We start from the raw sequence: 24,325 nt of genomic DNA on the forward strand, positions 1-24,325 counted from the left end.
CTTCCTTATCCTGCACTGCTTTTCCCAGTCGAAGACAATTTACCTTGGATCTCCATTCCTGCAAAAAATCAACATTTCATATTTTTATTGCAAATTATCACTGAAAATCCTTAGAAAATGTATTTCACACTATGCTATTTATAATATCGCAATTACAGTGGATTGGATGCAATAATTTATTCATGTCTTATATTCTATGGCTTGACTGTCCGACAGACGGATGGATAGACCAATATTATTTCCCCGAATTTAGACTCGAGTAGGATTGATTGGTTGATCGTATATTGTTTAACGTCCTTCTTGAGAATTTTTCACTCGTATTGGAGACGCCACCACTTGCCGGTGGAGAGCTGCAAATTTTGTCCTATACTGTGCCCGGCACTCAGGGCCATTGAGCAGGAAGGGATCTTTTTTGTGCCAGCGCTTACTGCGACACGGGACATCGGTTTATATTCTGATCCGAAAGACAGGTCTCCACGTCCCACAGTGGGATTCGAACCCGCGACGTAAGGATTGACTCCTTACTTTGCGACTCTAGAGCAGACGCTCTAACCACTGCGATACATGGCCGACCTTTTCTTGAATGAAAGTAATCACCAAATCTATTCTTGAAATAAAATAAGTAAATTAATCTCCATTTAATACAACAAATAACATCTACTAAAGAAGACCAATTGAAGTCCCTGACACATGAAGTAAGCTAAAATACCACAACTTTACTACAGCTATTATCAGCTGATTTCTCCATGTACATAACTCAAAACATGTGCACAAACTATTTCAAGTCATGTAAATCTCTAGTAAACTAGTCAGTAATCACCTATCAACTACACGCAAAGCATAAATTAATACAAATTCCTGCAATGTCAAGTAACTACAACATATATACAAATTCATCTCAACTCTCCTACAATGTCATCAATAATCAGGTTTTATAACTGTATAAATCGATATGTCAAATCACTGGACCGTTACACTACCCTCCTCTCAAAATATTTGTGTCCTCACAAATGACTTATGTCAAACAAATGCAGGAATCTAAAACGCTAAGTAAAACGAATTCCTTGTAATATTCTAAATCATCGATAACTCATTAGAATAATATGACATAATCTGAAATTAGAACTTAGGCTTTAAATTTACACATATCGACACTTGCTAAATTAAAGTCCATCATTTCGTAAAATCAAGTGTCACTTCACATGATTCCCATTGAACACAATCACACACCGGTTCCTGGTCCTTCTCATCTTGGTATCGTCCCGTCAAAGATACGTCTTACCGTCAAGCATCACTCTCTGGTCCATCATGTAGGTACATCGCTGTCGATGGCACCATGTCCTTCTCGTACCTGTTGCAGTTATCTAGAAGTCTGCAATCTCCTTACGGTCCTTCTAAGTCCTTCAAGATCTACAACAATAAGTGTGTGCAGCTGCTCCACTGCTGGCATCACCCCCTGTATGGTAATCTCCATTATCCTCGCTGTATGGGTCCCACCGTCGGTCTCATTAATGGTCACGCCCTGTCGGTCGGTCTTCGCCTGCTCTGGAATCTCCATGTCCTCTCCGGTTCCAAGCAGCTGCTCCAGGAAATCCGCTGTAATTGCAGGGACTGGGGTGGAAGGGGATGATGTGGGAGGGGATGGCCCGGCTTCCTCAGCCAGGGCCTCCGGAGTCGGCTTAACAATGGTACTCGTCTTCTTCTTTGCCTCCCAGTGGGTTGCTGAGTCTTCCCTATTTAAAGGTACATAGTCGGCTATCGTAAACTTATGTGGATGATCATTCCTCTTGAGATAGTGTTCGTCACTTACAAATTCACCATATCTCATCTTCTCAATTTTTTCTCGCTCATGAGGTAAGAATGTCAACGTATGACGTCTCAAGTCAGCGTACGTTTTTGCACTGTAGTGTCACAAACTGCAATAAAACGGGGAATTCTTTGGGGACAAATGGTGTTTGTAGTGGTGGGTCTCCATCCTCTCCTTCTCGGCCACATAGTCTAGATATTTGACACACCGGTAGGCACGCTCCCTCTTGGATCCCATCATCTTCGACATAGTAGTAAATTCTAGAATATAAAAACATGATAATGAATTTATACATGTTTCTACAAACGACAGTGTAAAAATATCCCTCTTATACCTTTACCCATCCATGTTTCCTATATATAAGTATGGATGTCCGTAAGACCAAAATATTTTTTTCTTAAACTAAGCTATTTCAGTCATTCTGAGTCGCTCAAAGTTCAGCTCGCTAAGTTTCTTTGTTACCAAACAGGGTCCTACATAAATAGGTTGCAACTTGGGACAAGTTCCTCCTCGGCGCAAATCCTCCTGATATCAGACCCTATCATAAACATTGTAGAATCTAAACTCAGCCCTAGAGGCATGAATCTGTTTCCTCTTTTGAAATAATTTCTCCAAATGTTTCCTATATACTTTGTGTGCATGTTACATTTTTTCTCGAACATGCAAAATATAGTCGCAGGACTACTCTTATATTTCAGCATTTCCAAAGGCAACCCTCCTTGGGTCACATCGGAAGGCAATCTCACTTCCCTAACCAGCATCAGAAGATTTGGTGTAAGTCCAGTTGACTTTTGCTGGGTAGCACGGTAAGCCGTAGACTTAATTTTTTGAATTATATATTATTAAAAAGAAAAAAAATGTTATATGAAATTGGTAATATGCCAATTTTTACGATTTTTATGCCCCCGTAAACGAAGTGTCTGGGGTATATCCGTCTCTGTCTGTCTGTTTGTCCGCAAAAATCTTTAACCTTGTCCATAACTTTTAGTGGAGATATGATTTTCATATTTCACATCTGTATTCCTTGTGACATGAATTTTCTTTGGGTACCACCAAACTTGACCTTTTGACCTTGACCCACCTTTAAACAAAAATTCCAAACTTCTACTTTGGCCATATTTTTTGAACAGTAGATACAAGGAGATTTATACTTCACATATGTATTCTTTATTGAAAGGCCTTTCATAGGATACCAACAACCTTGAACTTTTGACCTTGGAGATTTTCTTACTTGTGAAAAAACTTTAACCTTAGTCATAACTTTTAAAGGGTAAGGGATGGGGCTTCCAAACTTAACATATGTAATCCTTGTAAAAGATACTTCATTAGATACCAAGAACTTTGACACTTTAACCTTGACCATGGAGTTTGAACTACTTTTGAAAAGCAAACATTGACCATAATTTTAAAGGGTTAGGGCTAGTGCTTTCATACTTTACATATTTAAGTCTTGTGACAAGATCTTCCATTTGATAGCAAGACCTTTGACCCTTTGACCTTGGAGTTTGACCTACTTTTAAAAATCTTAACCTTGGTCATAACTTCTGAGAGGTTATGGTTAGGGCTTTTTATGTGGCAAGACCTTTCATTGCATACCAATTACCTTGACCTTTTAAACTTGACCCTAGAGATTTTGTACTTATGAAAAAACTTCAACCTTGGCCATAAAGTTTGAACGCTAAGGGCTTGTGATCTCATACTTCGCTTATATGTCATCCTTATGAAAAGATCCTTCATTGGATACCAAGAACTTTGATCCTTTGACCAACTTTTAAAAAGCAAACCTTGACCATTACTTTAAAAAAAGTTAGGGCCAGTGGTTTCATACTTTAAAAATATTTAATACTTGTGACAACACCTTTCATTTGATAGCAAGACCTTTGACCTTGGGGTTTGACCTATTTTTAAAAATTTAACCTTGCCATAACTTCTAAACAGTTAGGGCTAAGGCTTCCATTCTTTACATATGTATTTTTTGTTGCAAGACCTTTCATTTGATACTAATGACCTTGACCTTGAAGATTTCCGTACTTATGAAAAAACTTAAACTTGGCCTACTTTTGTATTTCACAATTGTATTTCCAGTGAGAATACCCTACTTTTGGTACCAATATATTAAATTTGCATTTTAGAAAAGTTAAATCTTTGTTATGTTGTCATAAGGGTGCATCAGTGTTTCACAAACACATCTTGTTCATTTTGTTATAGTCAATATTTTTGTTGTTATACCTTTCAAAATTTGTTCCTGTACAAATCTATACGGAAAAACTCTAACGTTTCTAATGTTTTGCTGAGCGAGCATATAAAAAATCGATGTTTGACTGCTGAGTGAGATGTTGGACCGGTCGGTGTCATAGTGAGATGTTTGACCGCTTATGTCACAATATGGGTAGAGATTAATCTCATTTTCATTCATTGGTGTTCAACAGTGACGGACCTGATGTTACATCACGAAAGACAGTAAAAAATACATGTATGTAAAATAAAATAAAATGAAACATGGGCACCTGACGTTACTTATTTTCTTGTAATAAAAAATAAACCCCCTACCAAATAATTAATATTAGGTAGGTCTATTTTTTTTATTACAAGTAAAAAGTGACGTCAGGTGCTGGTGAATAAAAAGTACACCGTATAACAAAACATTTAATGTCTGAGTTCACGGGCAAAATGTGTTTTGTCGACCATCGAACCAAACTGTCTGCCTTTGGCCTAACGGCCTCAGGCAGATAGTATGGTTCTTGGGTCCGAAAAAACGCATGTTGCCCTCGAACTCAATCACTAAATGTATATTAATTGACCATGATTTTTTTTTAATAGTTCATTATTTGTGACAAGTACCTTCAGATGAAATAAGTGATACGTAGTGAATGTTCTGCTAATATTTTTATCCCCAAAATATTGTAATTTTTCAGTTTTTCATAAATTTAAAAAAATGTATATTTTGCCATTATTTCACAAAAGATAACTAAATTTTCAAATAATTCAGCATATTAAAGATATACATTGACAGTATTGATGTTGTTGTTTTTATAAAGAATTAGTAACAGAGTTCTAATCCTAAATATGGTCGCGGCATGCCGCAAAAATGGTGTAAATAATTTATTTTAAGAAGAGTGATTTTGGTAAGATTGCCATGCATTAAATAAGCCATATTGGTCACAAATTTTGTATTTCGGGTTACCATGGTAACAGAGAATATCCAGACAAAAAGTATACATATTAGTTTTACCGTAGGAAGTTTAGTATATGCCAAGTTTGAAGAAAATCTGAGACATGTCGTGGCCAGCCTTTTTTCAATCTGTTTGATTTTTACAGAGAATAGGTCTGAAAATGTAAGATTCCTGCAAATTATATTATTCCTAATAAATATGGACTTATGATGGCATTACTGTTTCTGAGATGATAATTTTTATGCCCCCATAAACGAAGTTTCGGGGGGTGTAGTTTTTGTCGTGTCCGTCTGCCTCTCTCTTTGTCAGCAAACCGTTTAACCTTGCCCACAAGTTTTGATATAGAGGATCTATTACTTTCTTATTTCACATGTGTATTTCTTGTGACAAGACATCTCTTTGGGTACCACCAAATTTGACCTTTTGACCTTGGAATTTGACCCACTTTTACACAAAAATTCCAAACTTTTACTTTGGTCATGTCTTTTAAACAGATTTCAGGACATTTATATTTCACCATTGTTTTATTTGTTGAAAGATTTTTCATTGGATACCAACAACCTTGACCTTGGAGATTTCCGTACTTAGGAAAAAACTTTAACCTTGGTCATAACTTTTGAACATTTAGGGATACGGCTTTCATACTTCACGTATGTAATTCTTGTGAGAAGACCCTTCATTGGCTACCAATAACTTTGACCCTTTGACCTTGAACTTGAAGTTTGACCTACTTTTAAAAAGCAAACCTTGACCATAACTTTTAAAGGGTAAGGCCTGCTTTCATACTTTACATTTTTAATTCTTGTGACAAGACCTTTTATTTAAAAGCACGACCTTTTACCCTTTGACCTTGAAATTTGAACTTCTTTTAAGCTCTTCTGGTCAGAGACCAGAAGAGCTTATGCGAAAGTCATGCGTCCGTCCGTCTGTCTGTGAACAATTTTTCAAAATGCCAATCATCCTACAGTTTATAGATTTTGACACACGTAAGGTTACACACACAGCTTGACACACATAATAAAGGTTAGGGATAGGGCTACCATACTTCACATATGTATTTTTGTGGCAAGAACTTTCATTTGATACTAATTACCTTGATCTTTTGACATTGACCTTGTAGAAAAATTTAACCTACTTTTTTATTTCAGAATCGTATTTCCAGTGAATTTGCATTTAAGAAAAATTTAATCTTCGCTATGTTGCCATACGGGGGCATCAGTGTTTCACAAACAAATCTTGTTCCCCTTATATATTACAATAATGGATATCTTTCATTACCATAGTAATACAGTACTGTGGCCCCTTCCCTTTATCTTGGTTACTAATCAAACAGTTTTGAATATACATGAATATTAACCGAAGATACCCCCTCCTTTCCCCCCGAGGTGTCCTGATTGTACAGATGAAAAATGATTATATACTATTAATCCCTGAAAATAAACTGTACAAAGATTTCCGAACTAATAATATCCTATATTTGTAGTTTTTGACTCCTTTTAAGTTATTTTTCTGAAAAAGACATTACAAGAACAAATGTTGGAGACCATTTTCTCTCGTAATGAATGAAAGAAAAAGTGAGTACTTACATGTAAGCACACATACAACAGCCCCACGCTCCCACAGACCAAAACTCAAATCGTTGAATTTTTAATCCCATGGAAATCAAAAAAAATAAAGGAATCTTAGTGTAATTGTGTGCCAAGTTATATGCACATCTACACATTGTTTCCTATTTTTAATACCTGCAAAGTCTGAAAATCAAAAACGATAAAGCTAAATTCTGTGCAGAGGTTTTAGAGGAGTTGCGCTGACAAACTCTTCATCTCTATATTCAAGGTATGACCAAAAATCTAATTTGCAAAAGTGTGGAAATTCTTGTGTGCCAAGTTATATTGGAAAATTAAAGGAATCGGAATTTCCTGGTAATATGCACATCTACACATTATATCCTAAATATCTGCAAAGTTTGACGAAATTCTGTGCAGCGATTTTAGAGGAGTTGCGCTGACAAACTGTTCATCTCTATATTCAAAGTATGGCCGAAAATCTAAGTTGAAAAATGTGGAATTTCCTTGAAAAATAAAGGAATCGGAATTTCCTGGTAATATGCACATATACACATTGTATCCTAAATATCTGCAAAGTTTGATGAAATTCGTGCCGAAGTTTAAGAGGAGATGCGCTGACAAACTGTTCATCTCTATATTCAAAGCATGGCCAAAAATCCAAGTCAAAAAGTGTGGTCAAAAAATGCGGAATTTTCCTTATATGCACATCTACATAAAAAATAAAGGAATCTGGAGCGATTTTAGAGGAGTTGCACTGACAAACTGTTCATCTCTATATTCAAATGCGAAAACATGAAAAATTACTGGTAATATGCACATCTACATATTGTGTCCTCCATATATGCCAAGTTTGATGAAATTCTGTGCAGCAGTTTAAAGGGAGTTGCGCTGACAAAAAACAGGACTGACTGACTGCCGGTCGGACGTGTCAAAAACATTATACCAAACGCAACTTGTTGCGTGGGGTATAATTATAACCTTTTTAGAGAAAGAGATTGGTAAAACATGATATGTACATGTACAGGAAACATACAGATGACCTACATAAACATTATTCCCGTCAAAATATAATCTGAAAGATAAAATTTTAAGATATAAAAAATGGTAAAATCCAACTTTTCATTGCCTTTAAATAATTTGATTACAGGGCATAATAAAATTGCACTATTAGTGCATGATCCAGATTTCTTGTCAAAGTTAATATATAAAAATCAAAGCTGAAAAAAAAAAATCATGACCACATGTGTTTTATTGAATACATGTAACTAAGAAAGTTTTAACAAACCATCAATAACAATGATTTTTTATACAATATATCCCAAATAGTACAAAAATCCCTCAGACCACAAAAAATTTTATTTGATGAAAGTGCACATAATTTCGGGAATTTTATGAGAAAAAGTCAGTGCCTTTAAGTTCCGGAGGGAAGTATTCCTGTTCCACTGGACCTTCGTAATTTGGACTGTACTTGTATCCTTTGCCATATCCTAAGGAAAAAAAAAAGGTTCGTATTATACATGTAATTGTTTTTATGCCCCCGAAATCGAAGATTCGGGGGTAAATAGTTTTTGCCCTGTTTGTTCATCTGTCTGTCTGTTTGTCTGCACAAACTTTGTTCATAACCTTTGCCTGGGTGGGGCTAGACTTTCATATTTCACAAGTACATGTATATTCCTTGGGACAAGACCTTTCTTTTTGTACAACTAAATTTAACCTTTTGATCTCGAAGTTTGAAACACTTTTTAAAAACAAGAGGCCCATGGGCCTTACAGGTCATCTGAGTATCATGTAACATATCATGTTTTAAACCAGAGGCCATGAAATTCACAATTTTGAAAGAGGCACCATTGCTTATCATAACTATACACTTAGCATGCTTACTTTGGTTACTTAATACCCAGAGGCAGATCAGAGTAACAAAGAGAAAATGCATTTCCACTTTATCAGTTGTGCACCCCGTCCCACAGGAACCACTGACCATGGGGCCACATCTTTCAACATTTTGGAAATTTTATAAATTTTATTTCATCACGTGGTTGATTAATACCAAAGTGCATATTTCAAAGCATTAAATTATTTTCAAAATATGTACCCCCCTCCCACCTCCAAGTACATGTACCTCTGTCCCAGAGGGCCCGGAAGGCAATCATTTTGAAACAGCCAGCTTTCTTAGTCATAAATATGTACTAAGATCATTGGCATATACCCAGGAGCAAAAGAAAGACTTTCAAAGAATTCATGCATTTTCACTACATAAACATTAGAGACCCACCCTAACATTATAAGTTCTGAACTTCTGACCCAGGGGCCCTAAAATTCATAAATCTCAAAGAGGCATCCTACCTCCTCATAACTATGTACATAGTTCACTGGTCTAAAAACCAGGTGCAGAAAAGAAGATTTTTAAAGAATTTATGCATTTTCACTGTATAATCAATAGAGCCCACCTTAATACTCCAGAACCCCCAACCCAGGGGCCATGAAATTCACAATTTTGGAAGAGGCAGCCTTATTCAACATTACTAATTACAATTGGACAGTTTATTTAATTCCCATGAACAGAGAAGAATTTCAAAGAATTTATGCATTTTCACTATATAATCTATATAGCCCCATCCTGTCACTAGAACCCCTGACCCTGGGGCCATGAGATTCATAATTTTGGAAGAGGCAGTCATTTTCAACTTAGCTATGCACTTGGTTATTTTATTTAATGCCTAGGAGCAGAAAAGAGGAATTTCAAATAATTTATGCATTTTTACAATGTAATCGAATATATAGCCCTGCCCAAGCACCTCTGACCCTGGGGCCATGAAATTCACAATTTTGGAAAAGACAGTCATTTTCAACTTAACTATGCACTTGGTTAGTTAATTTAATGCCCAGGAGCAGAAAAGAAGAATTTCAAAGAAATAATGCATTTTCACTATATAATCTACTTAGCCCTACCCTAGCACTAGAACCCCTGACCCTGGGACCATAATGATGATCCTGGGACCCTTGGACCAAAATTTCAAAATTTTGGTAGAGGACTCAATGTTGATTACAATCATACCAACAGTTTGACTGCTTGATGTCCAGGAGTAAAGAAGAAGATTTTTTAAGATTGCACTAATTTTAAAGGTTTTAGCCCCACCCCCCAGAAACCAGGCGGGCAGGGACCATAAAATTCAAAATTTTTGTTCCCCTTCACCCATAGATTAGATGCTATATGCGAAATGCAGTTGAAATTGGTACAGTGGTTTCAGAGAAGAAGTTGAAAATGTTCAAATGTTAACACACAATGGACGACGAAGGACAAAAACAGATAGCAATTCCTGAGTTTACTCAGGTGACCTAAAGATACGGAACTTTTACTTTTCCATAACTTTTTCACAGTTGGTGCTAGGACTTTCATATTTCACCCATGTTTTCTTTGTGACAATACCTTTAATTGGATACTAACTTCAACATTTTTGAGATCAAACTTGGAGAATGGCCTATTTTTAAAAAACCCGTTAATATTGGCCACAACTTTGAAACGGGTAGGGCTAGAGGACTTTCAAACATTTCTATACTTAACATATGTAATCCCAACAACTTTGACCCTTTGACCTTGGAGTTTGACTTACTTTCAAAAAAACTTTAACCCTAGCAATAACTTTTGAACAGGTGAAGCTAGGGCATTTAAATTTCACTGTATCTCTTACGAAAAGGCCTTACTTTGGGTTCCAGCATATATGATTTGCATTTCAGAAAGTTTAAACTTCAGTATGTTGTCACACATGGTCTCAATATCCAACAAACACATTTAGTTAAAAAAAAAATTTCATTATCATCATAAGGGCACACCACCTATAAGCCCATCTACTGACCAATACAAAAAGACATTTATAATTTTTATCTCTAGTGTCACTCAAACATCCTCAATGTATATAATATACATGTAAATGTAATATCACAACATTTTGCCTCCTGAAAGTCATGACCAAGCAATAATTTTCACATTCTGACTTGTTTAAATATCAGCAGATATCACTGTTTAAACAATATTTGTTTTCATGCACATGTAAGTCTTCCTCGTTCTAGTTCAAAATTGTTGCAAGAACATTATTTAAATATTTTTGTACACTGTAACCTTAACTTTATTCAATTGCATTGGACATAACACACTGTTACCAAAATAAATTCAAAATTTTTGTTCCCCTTCACCCATAGATTAGATGCTATATGTGAAATTCGGTTGAAATTGGTACAGTGGTTTCAGAGAAGAAGTTGAAAATGTTCAAATGTTAACACACAATGGACGACGACGGACAAAAACAGATAGCAATTCCTGAGTTTACTCAGGTGACCTACAGATACGGAACTTTTACTTTTCCATAACTTTTTAACAGTTGGTGCTAGGACTTTCATATTTCACCCATGTTTTCTTTGTGACAAGACCTTTAATTGGATACTAACTTCAACATTTTTGAGATCGAACTTGGAGAATGGCCTATTTTAAAAAAACCGTTAACCTTGGCCACAACTTTGAAACGGGTAGGGCTAGCTATAGGACTTTCAAACATTTCTATACTTAACACATGTAATCCTTGTGACAGAACCAACAACTTTGACCCTTTGACCTTGGAGTTTGACTTACTTTCAAAAAAACTTTAACCCTAGCAATAACTTTTGAACAGGTGAAGCTAGAGCATTTAAATTTCACTGTATCTCTTACGAAAAGGCCTTACTTTGGGTTCCAGCATATATGATTTGCATTTCAGAAAGTTTAAACTTCGGTATGTTGTCATACATGGTCTCAATATCCAACAAACACATTTAGTTAAAAAAAAAATTTCTCATTATCATCATAAGGGCACACCACCTATAAGCCCATCTACTGTCCAATACAAAAAGACATTTATAATTTTTATCTCTACTGTCACTCAAACATCCTCATTGTATATAATATACATGTAAATGTAATATCACAACATTTTGCCTCCTGAAAGTCATGACCAAGCAATAATTTTCACATTCTGACTTGTTTAAATATCAGCAGATATCACTGTTTAAACAATATTTGTTTTCATGCACATGTAAGTCTTCCTCATTCTAGTTCAAAATTGTTGCAAGAACATTATTTAAATATTTTTGTACACTGTAACCTTAACTTTATTCAATTGCATTGGACATAACACACTGTTACCAAAATAAATCCTTTAATTTGAGCTGGGTGTAATATTTTTATGTAAGCTTATTGGTTGAAAAATAATGACCGTACAGAGTTTACTCCATTATTTCTGCCACAAATGAAAAATTCATTAAAATATACATAGGGTGAATTCACCATGCATCGGATACCCTTGTACTTCAACAAGTTCTAGCGATATCGCTATCGATGGAAATTTATCAAAATGGAGTTAAACATTTAGTTTGTGATTAAAATATCAATTTGGGACACAATTATATGCCATTTACAGAGAAAATATCCTAAAAATTTTTAGGAATATCTCAAATTCACCATGGATCGGACATTGTTTACCATGCATCGGACAGACGTCATTTTGACCGGAAAAATGCCATACCTTTATCAAAGTGCTTTAAAATGCTTGATATGGATATATTTTTATCTTTTGTCTAAGAAATAACCCTCAACTTAAATTTAATTGACGATATCATTGCACAAATGTAGAACGATTCAAGATGCCTAACTTTGCCTTAGAAATGCTAAAAATGCTTGTAATGCGGTAATTCGTGCCTTTTTCTCATGGGTTATCATACTCTGGTTTGCAGAAATAAATTGAGTCAGATTCTAGACCTCATATATGAATAACTTGTATTTTGACTGAAAATTTAGAGTTTTTATTTTCTATTCCCGACAAAAACAGCTGTCAGTAGGGTTCTGTATGAAAATGGTCGTGATTACCTTTGCATCGGAAAGTGTCCGATGCATGGTTAATTTGTGTCCGATGTACGGAGAAATGAACATACTACTAAAAACAAGCTCTAAAAATAATTATACAAATATTGAAGAGAAATTTCTTTAAAAATTTATGTAAAATTGCCAATCTTTGACAAAATTCACCAAAGTCTGACTCGTTCCGTTGAAGTCTAATTTAAAGAACGATAACTCTAAAAATTGCAAAATCAGAAATTTCCGGTTATTCCCCTTTGATGATGTAAAATATGGCGTAACTTCAAGGCCATTAACGGGGTATTTTTATCACAACATGATAATAACAATCAGTATCATTAAAAAATTTAAATCTTCATCTTTAAGACAGAAACAAATAAATGCACGGAACTCTTAAGTTAAAACAGAGTTTATTGCCTAAAGTTGTCCGAAGCAAGGTATGTGTCCGATGTATGGTGAATTCACCCTAATCATAATTATATTTTTCTCATTTTCTATTTAATCTTTGACAGGAAATACTCTTTTCTCTATTGCAGTTTTGCACTTTATTGACAAGAGGATTTCTGTTGAAATAATTTTTTTTAATCTGATCCTTTGATCTGCTCACATAAAGATTGCTACACAGGGATCTGAAGAAATCCCATTGATGGTCATCTCCTGTTGACCTTTCTAATAAAAATATTCATTAAAATTTTGACCAATCAAAGAGATCCTACTTACATGTAATAGACATTCAGGAAAACGAATGTAGAAGTGAAAGTAACTGTGGAGAAGATCTTAGCTTTTTGTACAAAACAAATGGCTAAAAATCCAGGGCAAGTACTTATTATATCTTTGTACAGAAAAGACTGGTGTTTCTCTTGGTAGGCTACGGAAACCAGATCACAGTTTTCTGTTCGTGTATCATCGGGATTTTCATTTCTCTAACTGTATTCCGAAGTACTTCTAAATTCTTGGAAGTAAATGTTTGATTGGATAATTGAAAGGTCACCAGGAGATGACCCTGGATAGGGTTTCTTCAGATCCTTGTAAAGCGATCTATGTGAGCGGATTTTAAAAATCAAGAATCTCCTTTACCCATGGATGCTTTGTGCCAGCTTTGGTTAAAATTGATTAGAGAAGAAGTTCTTGAGACGTTAAAAGTTTTAACACAAAAGGATGACGGACAATCAGAAAAACTCAACTGAACTCAGCTTGAGCTTAACCTTAAAACACATTTTCCATCATACCCATGCAATTAGTTTTCTTTCTATCCAGGAGTAGTGAAGATTTTAAAAGGCATAATACATTTTCAAATTAAGGAGGATGGGGGGATGTCAACAAATTAACAATTAGCTATAAATTAATTTTTTTGATATGATATCTTAAGCTCTCAACAATCATTTGGCAAAGAAAAATTTCATACATTTTAGTTTTAAAACTTCATAATTTTGGTACATGTTTATAAGGAGCTCTTCTTTTAAAGGAGATCAATATAGTCTTATAATGGCCACAACAACCCAGCCCTCTTAAATATATGATTAAAAGACATCCCCCCATCCTTGTGCATCTTTGGCCATGAAAGAAGAGTCATGTTTTGAACAGACTTATTTGCTGGTCATGTAAACTTCGATATATCAAACATATTCAAGAAAGTAATGTATTGAAAAATTAACATCCAGTATGTTAATATTGGACAGGCAGGTTTTCATATATCTTTTTTAAAAAATCAGAATTTTCAATCATTAAATACATATACAAGTTTTGAATTAAAACTGATCAATAATTACAAAAGTATTGATTCATAGGAAATAGCACATCTTAACAATTATCACAAAATACATAAACAACTTCATTTTTGACATGTTGATTTTACAGTCATTCAAAGTTTGAATTTGAAGTGCAATTTGTAATAACAGTGAGACAAGAACCTCAAAATGGGTAATAAAACTCCATTTTTTGAGAAATTTATACATTAAATCATGTATAAGATTTTTTAAATAGACTTGTTGAAGAATCTACTATATTGCATATTGCATGATAAAAAATGTATCAAATTGTATCGATTTTTTTTGTTTAAAACACATGCAGCCCTTACTAAGTGTTTAACCTCTTCCGTGGCAAAGATTTTTAGCATTTCTTGACAAATTGATATTAAGATTTCGATGCATTCTTTAGTATTTATTGTAATTTTTGTGTATATTCTGAAAGCAAGTATTGTGTAGTTTCTGAAAATTATCATAAAAATGTTATTTCAGTTGCCATGGCAAAGAAATACACCATAATCATGCTGGAATTTCCATTTATTCAAGAATGAGTTTCATCCTTTTTTTTTTTTTGGCTTAGTTAAATATATTAAAAAATATTTTATTGTTGTGTTGAAAATTATGAGCATGTTGCACATTTTTTTTTTTTTTTTACAAACCAATTTTAAGTATTTTGGGGGGATGGGACGGGGTTGGGAGGTTATACAGAATTTAGCATTTTTACATGTTACCCCTGCATTGATTTCAATAATGGCAAAATTGCTCAAATAGTGAGCAAAGTTTAACTCAAGCTAGCAAAAAACTGGTATATCCAATAAAAAAATTCTGTGTACTATTTTATCTTTATTATTTTCTCTTTCCAACGGTGCAAGATTTATTCTGATATTTGCAGTTTTAATGAAGTTATGTTTTTTCACACAATACTCGTTTTTCAAGTCAGATGCGTAGAAATGCGTATATGCCATGTAAGGGGTTAAAAGTTATGTCCACCTATATGTGTGATATATCCTCTCACCTAATGACTTGAGGACTTTGTTTGAGGCATTCCTTAAGTGAAGAGGTACAGATGGCAAAGGCCCCTTGTGGTTGACAACTGAATTTTTGGCTTTACTGTATGCCTGGTACACTTCTACCTCCTTAGGGGCACGGGCCAAATATACCACACACTGAGCCAAGTTCACCTGAAACAAATTTAAAGCTGCTAAATTCATACAACAGAACCACAAATTGATACAATATAGGGTTAAAAACAAAATTATTGAAGTTTGATTTCACTGTAGTCAAGTAGCCATAGCATTATAAATCATGAGCATATGATTCAGAAGTATAATTATGAATGAAACTAAGTTGTACACTGTATACTTAAATCTATAAAAAATCTTCAAGGAGTTCCCGACATAGGATAAATCTTAATTAAATTCAAACTTTTTCCTCTCATTTTTCAGTGTAAACAATCAAAATAGAGTTGTGTCCAAGATTGGACTGTCTTAAAATTCTACTTCGACATTCTCAAACATAGGTAATCAAAGATTACAAAGCTTACCTAGACGAATGTTATTAGTTTAAGTAATGCATGTCTCACATCATGTTTTCTTAAAACTTAGTATTTATTCTGACAACAATATTCAAGCAAGTTCTGATTAAATAATTCTTAAAGTTCATTGGGGAATGACCTGTTCCAAAAATTTTAACCTGGCACTTCTTTGGAAAATGAAGGTCAGATCCAGTATCCGAAGCAAGTTTCCATTGTCCATCCTTAGATGCATCATCCATGCAAGTTTGGTCCCCGTAGGGCTTATACACTGTAGTAACTTGGGAATAACCTAGTCAGTAATCTGGAAAATGTAGGTCAGTTCCAGCATCCGAAGCAAGTCTGGTAGTGTCCATCCCTAGATGCATCATCCAAGAAAGTTTGGTCTGGATAGGGCTTATAGTTACTTGGGAATGGACTTGCTCCAAAAACTTTAATCTGGTCACTCATCTGGAAATTGTAGGTCAGATCCAGCATCCGAAGCAAGTCTGGTAGTGTCCATCCCTAGATGCATCATCCATGCAAGTTTGGTCTAGGTAGGGCTTATAGTTACTTGGGAATGGACCTGCTCCAAAAACTTTAACCTGGTCACTCATTTGGAAAATGTAGGTCAGATCCAGCATTCGAAGCAAGTCTGGTTGTGTCCATTCCTATATGCATCATCCATGCAAGTTTGGTCCGGGTAGGGCTTATAGTTACTTGGGAATGGACCTGCTCCAAAAACTTTAACCTTGTCACTCATCTGGAAAATGAAGGTCAGATCCAGCATCCAAAGCAAGTCTGGTAGTGTCCATCCCTAGATGCATCATTCATGCTAGTTTGGTCCAGGTAGGGCTTATAGTTACTTGGGAATGGACCTGCTCCAAAAACTTTAACCTTGTCACTCATCTGGAAAATGAAGGTCAGATCCAGCATCCGAAGCAAGTCTGGAAATGTCCATCCCTAGATGCATCATTCATGCTAGTTTGGTCCAGGTAGGGCTTATAGTTACTTGGGAATGGACCTGCTCCTAAAACTTCAACCGGGACGCCGACGCCAACACCAACACCGACGCCGGGGGTATAGCATAGGCTCATCTCGACTTCGTCAAGGTGAGCTAAAAACTAAATTCTAGCAGTCAAATCTTTAATTTACATCCAATTTTTCATTCTTTATTCTTCATATTTTCTCAGTAAATGACAACACCTGAATCATATTTATTATCCTCTTAACCCTTTAAGGCCAGTGATGCCTTCAGTATTGACACCTATCATGTTTCAAAACCAAATGACTCTGTCTAATTACGTGAAATTTTCACTCCAAGGACCCTACATTATTGGCATTTTATCATCTACTCAAGATTATTTACCAAAATATTCAAAGGTAAAATGAAATTTACACATTTGAAGAAAATAAACTGAGTTTCATTTTTAAGAGATATTGATATGAGATTAACTCTCCTTTAAGAAACACCTACATCACACTCCGGCATTCCTACAAAATGGCAGGCCTGGTATGCTGACACTGCTTGATTCAGGGCCTGAGGATCACTCAAACCTGCAAATATGAACATCCATATGCACTCAATAAGCAACCTAAATTTTGTAAAAAAGGCCACTGAAGACGGAGCATCTCCTTGCAAAGAGCATAATTATCTATTAATCAATGGAGTTTTCTGATCCTGATGCAAATTATATCACTTCAATTTAATCAACTAATGCTACAGTGTTACTCCTCACTAATGAACCAACACAACTGGATCACTATATCCCATCCAACTCTGTTGAGAAGGGAAAAAAATTGTGCTTTATACATGTTTGTACTGAAAGTTTTAACATTGATGCTACAGATGATTTTTTTTTTCAAAACTTTATTTGAAAGATGTTTTTCTCAAACTTAGTTGCAAATCTTACCAATATCCTCACTGGCAATCCTGATAAGTCTCCTGGCAATGTACCGTGGGTCTTCGCCCCCCTCTAACATCCTGGCCAGCCAATAGAGGGCAGCACTCTCACTCGAACCCCGAATAGATTTGTGCAGGGCTGATATTATGTTATAGTGTTCATCGCCTATAATATGAATTCAAATTAAATGTAAAAATATTTATTGTCACATAGATTGAAACAAACTAGAAAACTGACCAGTCAGCACGGGCCCTGCTGAAGGGTAGAAATATAAGTGTGCAGCTTTTGGAATGAGAGTTTTACTTAATTACTCAGTCAAATCAGCTAAACCTTTTATGTCTAGTATAACAAATCAATGTTTACCCCCAGTGAACATACATGATGGAAATGAGGACAATTTGATCAGTTTAACTTTGGTGCCTTTCATTGTGTAAAATAAACCTTTTAATAATCTTGTTACAATAAAATGTTCTCTGAAAGTACAGTATGATGCCTGTATTACGTTTAGAATATTTCAGAACACACAATGAACATATACTGCCCTTTTCACCTGACTGTGTATAAAAGTACATGCTATAGGACATGTTTAACTCATACTTAATTGAGACTGAAGGATTTTTAGCATATCTTAAAATGTTTGAATAGTGTACTTTGTTAATTTTGAGGAAATGTTTGTCTAAAATACTAATTTGTTGGGACTGCCACACCTTACATGTAGATAAATGTTTGATACATTAAAATAGCATGTGTTCCTTCTAAAATATAGTCATGCGTCCATCAGCATGGCGATATTGTTAAAAGGGCAATAAAATACAAAGTTGACCTTTTTTTATGAATTTTACACACTGCATGTAATATATGGAATTTCTTTAGTTTCTAAGAAAAACTTGTTATAAACCCTAGTTTTTGGTGCACTTTTGAACTTTGCAGAACCTCATTGAGGAGATTATCTAGCCTTATTAAACATGTACCTCTATTAGTTTTTCCCAAAATATGAATTAGATTGTTGAATATAAATTAAATCATTCCCTAACCAGAAGTCTCTGTTGAGACTGAAGCTCTACTGCTTTGTACTTATAGCAAAGGAAGAGAAAAGTACTTAAGCAGTTGGGAGTTGAAATTCTCCTGTTCATGTTAGTAACCATGGCAACATCCTTCATCAAAATCAAAAACCGATGCACAGAATAATTTATCTTAGTGTAGTCTACTTGTGTGCCAAGTTATATTGAAATCAGTCCAAAACTGTAGGAGAAGTAGCATTTTGAAAGAATTTGACAGAAATTTCTATTTTTATTAACCTCGGCAACACCATTCATCGAAATCAAAAATCGATACACAGAATTATGTATCTTACTGTAGTCTACTTGTGTGCTAAGTTATATTGAAATTAGACCAAAACTGTAGGAGGAGTAGCATTTTGAAAAATTGTTTACAGACAGACGGACGCTGGATGCATTACTATCGAATAAGCTCTTCTGGTCTATGACCAGTAGAGCTAAAAATCGCTGTGAAACTGCTCATGCGTTAGTCAAATGAGCTAATCCCTGCTTCAAAAGCTAATTCATGGTTGTCCATGATCATCTAGGTTTTACTTTAGGATTGGTACATGTACATGTAAATGGACTAATGAAAATCCCTGTACTTAAGTCAAATGAGCTAATCCCTGCTCTGAAAGCTAATTCCAAAATATTTGTAATCCTCTATAATTAAACATTTAAAAATATATATCACTGAGTGAGTTACATGTAGCAAGGATCCAGTTTCCCTCAATGGATTATTTGCCTTGGCCGTGCTTCGGGAAACAGTCCTGGCTTTGGGGAACTGGAATCTTGCTTACTCCTTCAATGTTATACGTTAATTGTATACTGTCATAGAGAATGTAGGCCTTTTATAGGACCATCCTCATTTACCTGCTCTATCATAGAGGACATGAGCTATATTTACATGTCTTCCCCTTGTGAAATTTACCTGCTCTATCATACAGGACATGTGCCCTTTGCAGAACCTCCCTGATGTCGTCTACTGTGACCACCACCATGCCTCCCTGTTCTGTCTGCTGAGACTGTATGGACATTTGTAGGCTGTTTAAGGCACACCTGGCATCACCATCACACAAGTTTGCTAAACTTTTGATGGCATCCTTCTCTATCCATGCAGCAACCCTTAAAAACAAATAACTTCCTAATAATATCATAAAAGCAAATCTGGTTCAGTAGGGTTCTTTTTGTTTTAAATATTAAAAGTAAACATTGATTTTCAAAGAAAGGAATTCAGTCAATATCTAATTTCATGTCAAAATGAATAATTTTATAGAAGTGATTCCTAATTCAAAACACTTATACATAACTTTAATTGTTTTTCTGATTTCCAAACTTTTTTTTCATAATACATAGGAACTTTAAATTAGCAGATAAAAAGATTCTATGTATATATATGCAGAAACAATATTTGTCCAGAGTATAAGTAATCATACTCATCATTTTCCTCAATTTCCTCATCCTTCTTGAAGATCTGAGCTGAGATGTGGTCACAAGCTCTTTTAAGGATCTTCTCAATATGGCTAGCCTCCAGTTTCTCAAGTACAATCAGCTTGCATCTACTTAGGAGAGCACTGTTTACTTGAAAGGATGGATTTTCTGTTGTGGCTCCAATTAGGACTATGGTTCCATCTTCAACATGGGGCAACAAGGCATCCTTTAAACAGATTGAAGTACTATCTACATTATGTTCACAGATAATGTTTTCAAAGCCAGATATCAATATCATGAGGTGTAATAGAAAAATCTTTCAGTTATTGTACATGTACTATGCATCTTACATACATCTAGCTGCAGATCTGTAGCTGAGTATCTGAAACTTGATGGGACCAATAAAAATTTCAGTGGTGAATTTACCTGTTGTAATTTGTTAAACCTGTGAATCTCGTCTAGAAACAGAATTGTTCTCCTTCCTAGGTTTTTCTGGTCATTTTTGGCAACCTTGACTGCTTCTTTGACATCATTGACCCCTGCTGAAGTGGCTGACATCGTGGTAAATTTGTATTTCCCCTTTGTTTTACAGCTGTTTGCAATAATCTTGGCTAATGTTGTCTGCAAAAATATAAATAAATCAAGGTACATGTGATATTCAAATCCTTTTTTCACGATTTTTTTTATACAATAACAAAGGCCATTCTCCTTAACATTTTTAGTTTAACTTTAATTAAATGTATAATTATGACATAATACAGAAAAAATATTTCCCATCATGAGTATTCAAATTACATGTATTATGCAATGCCCAATTGCAGTCTTATATTTTTTTAGTTTACTGCTGAGGTCAATGTTGATTTCACTTGAGATAGAAACAAAATTTGTCCTTGGCTGAACATGATGTCACAGCCTAAATATTTAAGATTACAACAATTTGTGATCAAGGAACCAAGGGTAGGAGAGATATATGTAGTCTCTTAACCGTAGCTGGAGACGATGATAAGCCTTGGGTTTACTATGAATTTATTTCATTTAATAGGAAATAAGTTCATTCTTCGGGTACAATCAAAGGTGTATGAGTATTTATCCTGAGTTGTGTTTTATGCACTCTCCAGCCTTCTGTCTCAGTGTGTATTATTAGTTATATAGTTTTTTAGTGACAGGATACGGGATAATACCTTAATAGTATATTTCATACTTGGTACTTGGCGAAGCGGAGCCGAGTCAGGTATGAAATTTACTAACCAGGTATCATCCCATACCCTAGCTGTCACTAAAAAAACTATGTAAAGAATTTACCCCACCTATGAAACATTTATGTATTACGGTACATGTATCTGTGGTACCTTGTGAATTCAAGTTGTTTATAGTGTTTCCAAAGAATTTTACATTGACCAGGTATTCCTTTACAATGGACTAGGTATAAGCAATCCGCCTCCTTCATGTTAGACTTCAACTAATCGTAATATAGGATTTCCTCGAAAAAAAAACATAGGTGGGGTAAAGAATAAAACCTGGCATAAATCCCCCTTCATCCTTGACTGAACCTGGATGACTAATATTTCTCTGGTCAACATCTGAGGTTTTGAGTGAATGCTGCCAGCACTTCTGATGGATGCATATCTACATATCCAAGGTTGTTAACATAACTTATGTTGAATACTAGGGGTGGGACGATACACACATCTTGCGATACGATACGTATCTCGATATATTGGCACGACACGATACGTATCTCGATATTATGAGAAATTATAAAACTATTCAAAAAAAATTAGTATTTTATTTCTTTTTTTTTTTTTGTCTTGATAATAATTAAATCAACAAATTATTCTATATCAAGTCATGTTTGCTTTGAAATTAATACTTGAAGTACATCAATTTAATTGACTAAAACTTTACAGAAACATTAATACATGTACATACTATAACCAAATTACTATTCAGAAGTTGTTTAGAAATAGTTGTGTAGTTTATCAGAGAACACTGACTAAAAATTCATTTAAAAAACATCGATCACATTAACATTTTTATTAATTCATTGCTGAAAGTCTGTAGCCAAGTTGAGATTACAAAAAAAAGTACAAGATGGACTAACAATGAATAATATCAAATGTTCCGGAAACGATATTTTCTGTGTATAGCACGCATTACATACTGAACTTTTCTTGTCCAATCTTTCGACCAATCTTCCGAGGCTGCTTAAAAGTAAAAACATTTTACCCCTAACCAACGACTTATTAGTTCTAAAGTGAGTTTTCAATATCAACATCATCTCTTCGCTCGTACAAGCCGCCATTTTCCAAGGACAGGTACTTTCATTTTCAATTTTTGGATAGGTCGTTCGTGTATCGTTTCGTACCGATATTTGAATGCTTGTATCGAAAACCGTATCTTGGAGGAAAATATCGATATGTATCGGTGTATCGGTATATCGTCCCACCCATATTGAATACCCAAGTTTACCTGTAAATTTCACACACAGCATTGCCAATGCCTTATTAATGTGTAGGTAAATGCAACAGAATGTTACCTTTCCACAACCTGGAGGGCCCCATAAAATCATGGATGGAATATCATTACTTTTCATCAAACTTCTGAGCATACTTTTCTTTCCAACTGCCTTTTCTTGGCCTACAAAGTCATCTAAAACAAGTGGTCGCAATTTCTCTGCAAGAGGCACAGAACCACTAACACTGTCAGAATGTTCATTTTTCGGTACCATGCCAAAAACTGGAATGTTGTTAGACTGTTTCTTGTCAACAAATGGGGTATTTTCGGTATCCTGACTATTATCGTCACGTTGAGCATAATTATGATTTTGATTTTTCTTCGACTGAGCTTTCTTCGGTGAACTTGTTTTTGCCTTCTTCGTACTAGGACCTGCTGTTGCTCCTTTCTGTGGTTTTAGGCTACCCCAAGCAGATTTCTGACTCTGAGGGGATGTTCCTGGCCCTTCACTGCTTTTTCGTTTTTTAGCCTGACTCGCGCTGCCTGTTGAAGAATTGCTGTCATTCCTGTTTAAACAATTGTTCACATGTCTGTTGATTACCGAGGGCTGGAAACTCTGCGAACACAAGGGACACTCAACAGTCTCCGTAGACGCGAAGATGTTTCCCTCCATTACTTTGTTTACAGCTCTATCTGGAACACTTCCGATGCATTCCGAGGAGATTATTTATAAATGTCAAAACCAGTCAAGTATTGCTATGATTTTCCCGGATAAAAAAAACAAGTAAACACAGAATGCAATGGCGTTTTTTTTTTAGACTTTGAGAAACTTATTAATATCATACAGTATTAGTAGTAACTTTACCGATACTTTAAAAAATATTACAGGTTCAAGGCTTATATAATCGCAAAGAAAAAATGCAAGGTTCTTTATGGGCTATGAAGAGAGCTTGGACAAGTGTGTGCATGGAGCCAAATGAAACGGAACTGTATTTAAACAATAAAATGCTTTCTTTGTTTGTTATTACTGGAATTAACGGAAGCAGTTGTTGCAGAAAAAATACATAACCCGCGTAAGCTGGTTATGTAATTTTTTTTTCTGCAATAGCTGCGACCGTTAATTCCAGTAATAACAAACAAAGAAAGACATTTTATTGTTTATATTTATATCTGTTTAAATAATCATTTAAAGTAGGATTAAAAAGATTAATAATTGTATTAATGATGCAAACATCTTTATACGTTTCATTGGGTGCTAGTCACTGCGCCCCAAAACCTGAACGCCCCATGCATGAACGCCCCAAAATTTTTTACCTTCGCCCAAGTACAAACATGAGCGCCCCAAATCTTAATCACGAGCGCCCCAAACGTATTTCACCAGCGCCCCAAATTAGCATTTCGGGCGCCCCAAGGCTTAAATTAACTAGTAAAGAACCAAACTGTTGTCTTTGATGCGTGTTTTATTACAATTTATTAGATTTAAAAAATATATTATTATTCACGAGCGTCCCGAATTGTATTTATCAGTTGTTTATCACGAGTGCTTCAAGTTTTACGATGTATAATAACGAACGCCCCAAGAATTGTAAACTAGCATTATATGAAGATAAATGTAAACGTACTAAACAAATGGAATTCATATTTATACGTGCATTCCCGAAACGTAATTTATTTTGATTTTTTTTTAGCTCTACTGGTCAGAGACCAGAAGAGCTTATGCGATAGTAAGGTGTCCGTCGTCCGTCCGTCTGTCTGTCTGTCCGTCTGTAAACAATTTTTCAAAACGCTACTCCTCCTACAGTTTTGGTCTGATTT

General features: G+C 35.1%; 1 protein-coding gene across 1 annotated transcript; it reads right to left on the bottom strand.

The window, feature by feature from the left end:
* Window positions 1–7,879: 7,879 nt before the first annotated feature.
* Window positions 7,880–23,233, bottom strand: LOC134239336 (ATPase WRNIP1-like). The gene is made up of 8 exons (XM_062721501.1): window positions 22,593–23,233; window positions 20,483–20,677; window positions 20,062–20,282; window positions 19,557–19,750; window positions 17,598–17,753; window positions 17,162–17,241; window positions 15,190–15,355; window positions 7,880–8,035 (listed from the first exon to the last, which is right to left on the bottom strand). The coding sequence occupies exons 1-8, from the start codon at window positions 23,181–23,183 to the stop codon at window positions 7,938–7,940; spliced, it is 1,701 nt and encodes a 566-aa protein (XP_062577485.1). The 5' UTR covers window positions 23,184–23,233; the 3' UTR covers window positions 7,880–7,937.
* Between the last annotated feature and the right edge of the window lie 1,092 nt (window positions 23,234–24,325).

This window comes from Saccostrea cucullata, unplaced genomic scaffold, assembly GCF_032062105.1.
Source record: "Saccostrea cucullata isolate Sc308-1 unplaced genomic scaffold, CSIRO_AGI_Scuc_v1 ctg8907, whole genome shotgun sequence".
Classification (NCBI taxonomy): domain Eukaryota; kingdom Metazoa; phylum Mollusca; class Bivalvia; order Ostreida; family Ostreidae; genus Saccostrea; species Saccostrea cuccullata.